Genomic DNA, 11,680 nt, shown 5'->3' with positions numbered 1-11,680 from the left:
TCCCTATAGCACATATACACCTGCATATATACTCATTATCAATTTTAAAGACTATTTAATTGCTTTACTCTCCATGGCCATTCAACGACTGCAACTTCACTTATATTTTTACAATTTTCCCTTAATTTATTTTATAACAACTTGTTAATGGTTTGAAATCTCTCTATAGCAAATATACACATGCATATATACTCATTATCAATTTTAAAGACTATTTAATTGCTTTACTCTCCATGGCCATTGAACGAGTGCTTCTTTATGGACATTTTTCTCTCCATCCCAGAGAAATGCATAAGAGTGAAGCCAAAATCACTGACATGCAAATGCTTCAGTTGTTTCTTTTGTGAAAGCATATATTTAATGAAAATGCTTTTTGCCCAGGTAAGTTTCTTTTGAACTACGATGCATTAAAAGTCGCGACTAATTTGAAAGCATATAATACTTTTACATTCAATACTGTCAGCGACTAATTGAAGGCTATTTATCTAAAACAATGCCCATGGGCTGACCTTCAATTAGTTTCCATTCACTGATATGCAAGGCTATTTATCTAAAACAATGCCCATGGGCTGACCTTCAATTAGTTTCCATTCACTGATATGCAAATGCAGCAACGGAAGGATTTACAGTGGAAAACATAAAAAATAAAACATACAACATAAAAATAATTAAACAGTGAGATTTACAATGGAGAATGTAAGGAAATTACAGAACTACAACATCAACAATATAATTGCAAATTACAGTACAGGTAATACGAGTACAGCTTACTAAATCATTCTATATTTTGTATTGCAGGTAATACGGTATCCAAAGTTATTCGGTACAGCTTACAAAAGTCTATTTCCTAAAATTTAGCAGTGAATTATATAGTGGTAATCCAATAACATTGCATTCTGACTATGGTCATAGCATACAGTAGACGACCAGTTCATGTACTGGTCTACTAAGAGTTGCATGATGGAACTAAAGGGATATAAATAGAAGTTTTAACACAATTAATGTAGCTGCAGGGCTATAAGTATCCAGCTTATGTATATCCCACTCACTGTGAAATTCTACATGTTAATATGATAGCTCACCCAGCTAGCTTATTGGTGTACAAATTTGTCTACATTTTACAGAGGGCTGCAAGACTTCCTTAATGATCTGACCACATATTTATTGATTGCTCCCATGTAACTCTGTTGTCTGATTTCTTCCAGTTGTCTTCAGCACCCCCTCAAGGACTGAGGGTTAATAAATCGACCATAAACTGCCTATCAAATCTGATGCCTTTAGATGTAATTTATTATGTACATGAAAAGCCAGTTAAAGTTACCATTTGTTCATGTAATTGTTGGATGGTAGAGGGCTGTTCATTTTCCTGCAAAGCTCCAGAGATCAACATCACAGTTGGAATTTGAGGCATAATCTGCTTGCTGCTCATGTTTATTAGACTGTCGCAGAAGCACAGTCATATCAGGTATGGGGTACATTGTTTCATTAGAAAACCTAGCATCCTTTGACACGTCCTCCTGGCTCAACTGTGAAGCAACAAATTTATCCAGCACTCTCCAGTCAGTAACCTGCTCCTCATTGTATGTGTTAACACCTTGTTGATCTTCTTGGGTAGCTGCTGACTGTGGATTGGCATTGCCATGGTGTCCTTCCATGTTGCAACCTGTTTCAAATCCATTGTATTGCATCGAACATTCAGCCCTTTTTCCTGGTGCGCTTGAGGATGCGTTGCAGGGTACTTTTGGACTCTCCAGCTGCGGAAGCTGAAGAAACGGATCATGAGACATATGGTAGTGTAACTCTAGCTCTTGTTTGCAGGCGAATGGAAGTTGGTATCCCATATCCCCACCTTGAGGAAGTTTCTTGGGTGAATCTAACTCGGGCAGCAAACCTACCTGGTCCTCGTACCAACAGACATTATCATCATTTCCTTTCCTCTGTGTTGTGATGCGTTTCTTGAAGACGCGACAAACAACCCATCCCTCCTCCTGTACAAAACAAAAATTTGCAAGGTTCTGTGAGAAAGAAAAGAATCTGTTTTTGCACATTTTGCCTGCGCCCCATAAATCTAAATCCTGAGAAGTTGGGGGCCTAACAAAGAAAATTATTTCTATTCTATAATTATGATAGCATTGCAGTCTAAAATCATAGTATTCGTCACCTCTATGAAAGTTGGTAAATCATAAAAATTGAACATTTCATTTACATGAGTATTTTTCAATTCGTTATGGATTAAGGGCGTTTTGTTTTTCAGGCTTTTTTTCGATTCTTTGGAATGTGTTTGGCAAATTGGAACATGCTGCGCAGATGGATACGTGTGAAACAAAATAAACCTATCTCATGACATTTTAAAATCTCTTTTTTCTTTTTTAATTGATTGTGGAATAAGGTCAGGGGTTTTCTTATTGTATGGAATGGGTTTGAAAAATTGCAACATGTTATGAAGATGGATATGGATGAAGGAAAAATATGATATATATAATTTCATGATGACGATCAATATCCACCTTGCTCCGTAACATTCCATGTTGGGTAACGATGAATATGCATTTTTTTTTTAAAGTTATCCTGGATAACATGGTACATAATATTCACCATTTCATGACATCTTAGTATATTGAGTTTATGATAATCATTAATATCCATATTCTTATATTGAGTTTATGATAATTATTAATATTTTAGAATAAGGTTAATTTTTTTTAAAGAACATTCTCAAAATTTATAATCTAAATAAAAATGTCTATGAGTTAAGTTACAGCTTCAAGTTTATGAGAGCTTATAGTTTTTCATATGGAATATAGCTTATTTAAAGTGCAAAAGAGATGTGGTTATGTAAACATTTTAAGTCAGTCAAATTAAAATTGAAGATGTAAATCATTTAAAATAAAATATAACTATCTAATGTTTATAAACATTATCACAAGAGTTTATGTAATAGAGTCAATATACCCTTTGGGGTTTTTGGGTGCTAGGTTTTCACAACCCATGGTCTTTCCAATGGTATTCTTATGTAATATAAGCTATTTAAAGACACAAAAACTCCTTTGACAATAAATTATATATATATATATATATATATATATATATATATATATATATATATATAAAATCAAGAAATCAAGAGAAGTGGTGGTGTCTAACTAGCCTAGTTTTGGATCTATCAAGCATCCAAAGGGATCAAATCGTTCAAGATGTAAACATCTTTTTTTAGTGCAAAAGTTGAGGAAAGATTTGCACCTCGAGAGATTTAATCCCTCATAATTAATTAGCATGAATCAAGGTTGGTTATATATAGATCTGTCTTAATTAATTCTAGATTTATAGTATCAAGAAATGTCAAATATCTCTAAATACAAAATATATTTGCATCTTGAGAGATTTTATTCCTAATTTTTATAAATCCAAAACTAAAACAAATTTAAACTACTTAAACACCACCACCACCACTTTTCTAGCTTCTCTGATCATAACACTTAACATAGTAAATAATATTTACAATCTCATTACTTTTAAAAATTAAAACAAATACTTCATAAAACAATACCTAATTTTTATTAAACGTCATTTATGTTTTGTAAATTGGCTATACCAAGTTCTGTTTGTAATAGCCGTTCCAGCTTACAAGGTTTTTTCATTGGGAAAAGATGGACTCAAATGTAATTTGTGTATGGATCATATGAAAGATAGAAGCGCCGAGTCAATGTCTCTTTCTGCAAACACTCGACTTGTGGGCTTGATTGGAACTAGCGGAGTCTTCAGTTTAATCCCAAAGGTGGGTTATTTTCCACATTATTTATTTATATATTTTATTTATTGAGTTTTTTAAACATTTATTTAATAGTTTAGTACGAAAGGATGTGTAAATTTACAGCTTATTATAAGAAGATGTGTAAATTTGTCGGTCTTTACTTGTTTTTTTAAAATAAAAATTGTGTTCTAAATAGAAAAATAATGTAAGCTATAATTAAAAAAATGAATATGTTGTAAAATAATTTGAAATAAAAAAATATGAATTAGATGAATAAATCTTATACTTTAAAAAATATTTCAACATATTTAAATAAACTATTTGAAGATCTATATTAACTAATTTATATGAATATCAACTTTATATATATCTATATAAAAAAAATAAATTTTTATGATTAAAATTTTTAATTAATTTTATATATACTAACCCATTATATTTTACCTTCTAAAAAACTTTACAAAAATCTATACTTCAAATACATCTATAGTGATTCTAAATTTCAACTCAGTAATACTCTACTTCATATTATCCAATAAGTGCATTACATGTACTTTACCTCAGATTATTATTTTTTCTTTCACAGGACAATAATTTTTACTTTTGCAGTCGATGGCTTCCTTATCCGAGATATCGCTGGAAGATAATTCAAAATAAAAGGGGGAAAGAAATGTGTTTTTAGATGCATTTAATTCTATCCCGGAACTTCAAAGTTAATTATACTTGCCTGAGGTGTAGCGTTTTCATTGGTCTCGAGCCTGTATTCGTGCATGATCCAGTCTGACTTCTGTCCATTGGGAGCGCGGCCTTTGTAGAAGACCAACGTTTTCCTCATCCCAATGAGGTTCAACTTGCAGTATATAGCCTTATCTCTGCCCGTGGCTTTCCAGAACCCCGCCGCTGTGGCCCTGTTTGTGCGCGTGCCTGTAGGGTATTTTTTGTCCTTGTGGCTGAAGAAATACCACTCCGTCTGTTCCTCGGACCCTATCTTGCATTTCTCTATATATTCAGACGAAAATAAGAAAATTTTATGTATCGAAAACACATGGTATAATGGACTGTTGTTCATTGTTTAAAATATGGACACAGCAAATTCAATAGAGATGGTGCGTGGCACTGAAATACCTTGGAGATCCCAAGGCTCAATCTTGTAAAGGTCAATGTCCTTGATCACGTCCAAATCAATCCTTTTCGAAGCAACCTTCTTTCTGAGATAATAATCTACAAGTTCTTCGTCGGTGGGATGGAATCTGAAACCTGGAGGAACGCGAGATAGCGTGTTCATTGTAATAGGATAGTTCTTACTGTGCAAAAGCATTTTTGGGAGTTAGAGCAAGATAAAGAAAGCAACTACCAATGAATTTAATAACGTTGAAAGCATAACTATATGAAATATGTGAATTGAGTCATGATGAAGTAATCCTGTTCAGGAAAAACTCAGAGACAAAATTGTGTTCCATTAGATAACCCAGGCTATATTTTTAGTAATAACAGAAACTTGTGTAGTTTAATAGTCACAATGAAACATAGGAAAATGCTTGGAAACTGGGAAATCAAATAGCAAATGCCACTTAATTTTTCATCACAAAAACGCCAGTTTTATATGACATTTGCCCATTTGCTATGGGTTTAGGTTGCAATTTATTATACATAAATCTTAAAGTTATAAATATATTGGTAAAGCTGAATTCAAAATTGTTGAATTGAATTTGATTTTATGGTAGATTTTAGGACTGTGAGGAATAAAAGTAAATTTAATTGTTTTTCCCAGTTCTCCACAGCTATTGTCTATTAGATTCAAAAATAGTATTCAAATCTACATTTACGATAAAGATAACTAAAACAAATTTATAACTATTTCAAAATCTGATCAAGAACATTCAAACAGATTCAAAAGTATTATTCAAATTTATAATTAAGATAAAGATAACTAAAACAAACTTATAACTATTTCAAAATTTGATCAAGGACATTCAAGCCAATTTCTGTTATGTTTCCTTATAAATAAAGACCATACCATATTTTCTTTATACATAAAAGTCATTTCAAAGAATCTTAATGGTAACTTAATTGACAATCGCTATGAAAATGAAGTATTATATATTAAAAGATTAAACAGCTCAATTGGTAATCCCCATAAAAATAAAATGTTATGTATTAAGAAATTAGACACATAAAAGTTATAGTGCTACAACTGAGGATTGACCCATTGTCATTAGAAAGCCCTTATCATGATAATATGAAACCCACCCACTTATCAATTTAAATAAACTTTTATAATCACAGCAAGTTGTTTGAATGCCAAATAGGTTGGCATTGAAGAGTAATTAGTATACACAGCAAAATAGGTTGACAATGAAGAGTAATTAGTATACACTGAGCAAACTAATTCTGAGTGTTATAGGTTGGCATTGAAGAGTAATTAGTATACACAGCAAAATAGGTTGACAATGAAGAGTATTTAGTATACACTGAGCAAACTAATTCTGAGTGTTATAATGGTTATTACCTGAAACCAGCCTAGTGACCAATTCCTCTGGTCAAAAAGAAAAGAAAAGCCATCTCAAAGAAAATGAATTTAGGTAAACTTTTATAATCACAACAAAGTTGTTTGAACGCCGGATATGTTGACATTGAAGAGTACCTCAGTACATATCGGGCAAACTAATTCTAGGTGTTAGAATGTTTATTACTAGTTTTTAATTACACAAAACTAAACCTTAAACAAATGATTACTATTGTTGAAAATGGATATATCAACCACACTTTGACGTATTATATTGTAATTGAAAGAACATCCATGTTCGAGATCTAGACCGAGCACTGTAGATCGAAAAGTTGATCTCTGGAAAAGTTGTGTTTTGTGTTTTTACGAGATGACGATAAAGTAGGGCCGATCGCGGAATTTGTGGTGGGTGGAATGGGAAAAATCATAACTGGCTGGGAGGAGAGCTATTATTATCTGGAGGTCATAAAGGGTCACGAGATCTGCTCTGGGTATTGACAGAGCTTTATAATGGTTATTATGTCGACTGGAAGTGGTTGGACAGTCTGTGTGTGATAAGGAGTATTTGTGGACCTCAGCACCTCTCGAGATCGAGTTGGTGGTAGCGCTCAAGGTGAGAGGTGATGATTTCCGTCATAGTGTAAGCAGACGGTAGACAAAATGTAGATAAGTGCGTTGCATGAGAAAGGAGCTGAGCAGATGGGGGCTACCAGAAACCCTACCACCTCAACATAAAGTCAATGACAAAGAATTCTGAACCTGCAAATATAGCAGCCGTGAGTTGTTTGAATTTGCATGCGCCGAACAGTTTGAAGAAAGTGGCCTTTTTTTTTTTGGTCTAGATGGGCCAAACGGGAAACCTATTGCATTCCTACCAAATCACATCCGCTATTCATGAGCAGTGGTGACATTGGATTTTCGCCAGATCTGTCTTTTCATGGGAACGCGATAAGATGAGCTCTTAATTACGAATCAAATTTCTCCTGAGCTGTTTGGATAACAAAAGTTGATTCGAAATTTAGAGGGATGAATTTACTATTCAGAGGAGAGAGATTTAGGATTAGAATTCGAGTTTTTTTTGAAATTTTTTGGAAGTTTCTTTGTGGTTTTTTTAGTTTAATTTTTCTAAAATCTTTTAGGAATTTATTGAAATCATAAGTTTGATAGATAATTTATGCACAATCGAAGTGTTTTACAAAATTTTCAGGGTGTTAGAATCTATATATACAATCAAAAACCAATTTAAATAACACAAATACAAAATTGTCAGGGTGTTGAATCTATATATATAATCAAAAACCAATTTAAATAACACAAATCATAATTTCACCTTAAACTTTTCCCACGAAAAATCCAAAAAATCACACTAAAAACAACTCCTTTAAATTTACACCAGCTTTAAATATTAATTCCAATCAAATTTATTAACTAAAACAGACTAATTTATTCCATTCACATGAGATAATATTATCTACTTCACCGACATAAGAGGTTTGAACTGTAGTGTAGGTAAAGATTCACTGCACATAACTTCATTTATTTTTTATATTTCCAAACAATTTCGGTTGTAGTTTATTAATGAGGCGTTGATTAGGTTGTTTATGTGAGGCTTAGTCTTTATCATATATTTAATGTAAATATTATTTTTTATATATTTCAATAATTTTGGTCGTAGTTTATTACTGAGGTGTTGATTAGGTCATTTATGTGAGGTTTAGTTTTTATTATATATTTAATGTCAATATTAAAGATTAAAGGAGGGGTTGAGAATAAGATAAAATTATTGTCTCACAAAAAACATAAATTTATTTGAATCTAACACAATCTTAATAATAATATCCCATAACACAATCTTAATAATAATATCCCATAAATAAATATTCAATTTTAATGATAAAATTGCACTAATAAAAAAATATTTCATTCCAACCCTTCATCCAACATTATGGTTACCTCACACTCCGTCTAATTTGAAAACAACTTTTTCCAATCCACCCCAACTTAAACTCAGTGTAATTTGGAAAAAAAATAATCCAGTTAATTTTATGCCCACTTTAAGATACTCGAAATTACAAGTTACTTTTGGATTCAGTGCGAAGTGTTAAGTTTTCAATTCTAAATTTTAGAAAAATGTATAAAGTTCAAAAATAAGTAAATAAATCAGTTTACTGTTACATCTTATCATGAAAATACTTTAAGAATGCATACTGGTCAGCCTTGCAGTCGTATATTCTTCTTACATTTTGCATGGAACACAAAAAGGCTGAGAATGTGCAGGTCTAGTGCATTTAGGGCGCTTTCCAAGGCAATAAATCTATGTATATGTCTCTGGGTAGTGCTCCACAGCCACATAAAAGGTATCTTTCTTTTCTGACCTCACTATTTCTTATCCTATGGTCTGCAGAAAAACCAAAACCACACAAATGTTGGCCAAGCGATCGGAACTGCTTGTAAAGCCGGAAAATTGTACCAGTTTAGTGTAGTCGAAGTGGCCAGACCTTTTTCAACTTAATTATTTAAACTTTTTTGACCGAAGCAGAATCGAATTCTCTGGATCAAGTAACTCTAACCTCCCTGTACGTTGTTGTAAATTTTCACTGACTAAACTGCAGCCCACTCGACTTTTTAATTGATTTGTGTAAGGAGACTGGGCTAGTAATTTATCACAGTAAAGCTAATTGTGTAATGAAAGAAAAAAAAGAGGGAGAGATATAGTAAAAATTACATTATAAGTTTATACATTTGTATATTTTTTAAAAAATAGTCTGAAAATGTATTATAATTTAATGGTTAAATTAATAGTAGTGAGAGTCATCATTAATTGTTTTCCATAAATGTAGATTGATTTATAATTATTATTCAAAGAAAACTACACCATTAGTAACTATTAGTTGGTGGTTCATAAAAAAGCAGACTTTCATTCTAGCCAGAAGTCTATAAGACTTGGATCACTAATATGTTTCCTAAAAGAGCTCTTAACCAAGCAAAAACCTTTATAAAACATCTACACATTTCTACATTATTATTTTTATCTATATTATAGATTTTTAAATATTTCAAAAATGAGACAGACCAGAATCACTCCGATATATAATTTTTTTTGAAATATTTAGAAAATCTATTTTCGAACTATTTCAAAATCGACAATCCAGTTACTCTCAGGTTTATATTCATCTAGTATCAAATAACTTGTTGCAAAATAAAAAATTAAACTAGGCTTAATATACACACCCTGTTTATAGCTTTCCAGAGACGAGAAGCTTAATGGCAGGCCGAAAAGTTCATACAAAACTCAATCCAGGTTGGGCGAAAATTTCAGATTGGAATCCTTTTGTCACTCGGCAGTCCCCACCATTTTCTTGCACTCCACTACTGCCTCGTTTCATACGTCTCTGGAGTTTCCTACTCGCAGTAGAATTGCTTTACCGAATTCAGACTTAAAGTAAACAGAAAAAGTATGTTTGAAATAACAGAGACAGCGCCCAAATGCCCACTCCCACGAATAACATGAGATGGTACTGGGGCACGCGAGTCACGTCCCACTTGAACGTGAAGGACTGCATATTCGATAGTCCAATATACTTTTTGAAATGCCTCCCTATGGGAGGCATACGTTTCTGAGTCCCTGCCCATATTGAAGACATACGTTTCTGAGTCTGTACGTATAGCAAGCATGCTGTCGCTAATTCTCTGGACGCTAGGAGCGGCATCAGATTAGGTCGTAGATTTGTTTTCCCGGTTTATTTATTTTGATTTATTTTTTAAAAATTAATAAAAATCCTCATAGATTCATTTTCAGTACAGATTTATTATGAGTTCAGAGAGATCCAATTTCTTTACATGTAATTTTTTTTGAATGAGTGGATGTTATTTTGTATAGTTTGTTTTTTTAGATTTTTTATCATTTTTATTGTTGTGCACGAGAGTAAAATTTCAATTCAATTTTGTTGATAGACAGAGAGGGTTGCACATCATACTGAGCTGTAGAATGAGCCTCTCAACTCAACGAGATTTGATAAGCAAAACTCTCTTTGAATAAGTGTAACTCGAACTTACAATCTACTGAGCTGCAACTCTGCTTGGACCACCAAAAAATCAGAATTTGCCATTTTTTTTTTTAAATATAACAGTAGGAGTGTCTGAGTAGTGTTTTTAACGATGAAAACTGGTTCAGGACCATCAAAAACCCGTAAAACACCCAAATCCTAAAATTTAACAACTGTAACTTAATTTACACAAAATTCTACCATATCTTATCAAAATCTTACTATAATTTCCATAATTTTAAAAATAAAATTGAAACTTATTTAAAATATAACTCTTATATATAAAGAATTAATTTAAATCTAAAAACCTAAACTCTATTAAAATAATAATTTAAACATTTTAACTTTTGATATATATAATTAAAAATTAATTAAATTACTATATTAAAATCAGTAAATATGCTACTAAAACATTAAAACAGCGACCCAAAAAAATAGCAGTTAAACAATTCCATTATTAACTCTATTTACTTAGTTATTCATACTGTTTTGTGCAGACTTAGTTTCTCATGATATCATGGAATAAAGGTAATATCAAAGAATGTTCCTTACTGTAATATATAAGATACGATATTTAGTGAGATTCTATAGAAAGCACCAAGATCTAAGTATATTTTTATAAAATAAATACATTTTAAAATTAATAAATTAAATTAAAAATTAAAAATAATAATATGAACCATAAAAATATATATATATGAATTTATTTATAAATGAATAAACTTTGAAATAAATCATTTAAAATTTGGCATTTGAATTATTAATATTATATAATTTAATTAATTTAAAAATTTTAAAAAATAAATAAATTTATTTTTATAATAAAACCAATGCTTTTATATAATCTAAATCCTTCACTTTAATACTAAACATATAATCCAAAATAAAATAATCTAAATCCTTCACTTTAATAATAAACATATAATCCAGAATAAAATAAAATTCCCACTCATTAGTCCCATTATATAAACATTACCCATCATTAGTCCTATTTTCTCTGTCTATCAAATAAACCTCATTTTTAATTAAAAAAATTAAAACTTCTTAAAAACTAAAATTATTTTACTTCTATCCAAACACTTCTCAAATTTTAAACCCAGAGAAAAGTATATGTCCTCTCAAATTATTTTTAATATATATAGATATATATATATATTACCATCATAATTTCCTGTCCCATTTAAATGAACAAATAGTTAGAAATTAAAACTTTAACCAAATTTAAATCAGAAAATAAGTAACTACTGGAATACTATTTATCCCATACTAAATAGATATGATATCTCCTGAAAAAATGTAGTATACTTATTTATAATTTATTAATTAAATTTGTCTATGATAATATATAGAAATAACTGTTAAATACTCCCATTTATA

The 11,680-nt window shown here is 31.0% G+C and overlaps 1 protein-coding gene across 1 annotated transcript in view; it reads right to left on the bottom strand.

The window, feature by feature from the left end:
• Window positions 1-767: 767 nt before the first annotated feature.
• NAC007 (NAC family transcription factor) overlaps window positions 768-11,680 on the bottom strand; it is a 28,306-nt gene continuing 17,393 nt past the window's right edge. The window contains exons 2-4 of the mRNA XM_089388364.1: window positions 4,877-5,055; window positions 4,479-4,750; window positions 768-1,988 (exon numbers count right to left, since the gene is read on the bottom strand). Of these exons, the coding sequence (XP_089244490.1) occupies window positions 1,359-1,988; window positions 4,479-4,750; window positions 4,877-5,036 (1,062 nt within the window). The 5' untranslated portion in view covers window positions 5,037-5,055 and the 3' untranslated portion in view covers window positions 768-1,358. The remainder of the gene's footprint in view (window positions 1,989-4,478; window positions 4,751-4,876; window positions 5,056-11,680) is intronic.

The sequence above is a fragment of the Pinus tabuliformis genome, chromosome 6, assembly GCF_031772625.1.
Source record: "Pinus tabuliformis cultivar Carrire ecotype Pingquan chromosome 6, CPIR1, whole genome shotgun sequence".
Lineage (NCBI taxonomy): Eukaryota > Viridiplantae > Streptophyta > Pinopsida > Pinales > Pinaceae > Pinus > Pinus tabuliformis.
The sequence above is the reverse complement of the archived record's forward strand: the minus strand, read 5'-3'. Positions and strand labels throughout refer to the sequence as shown.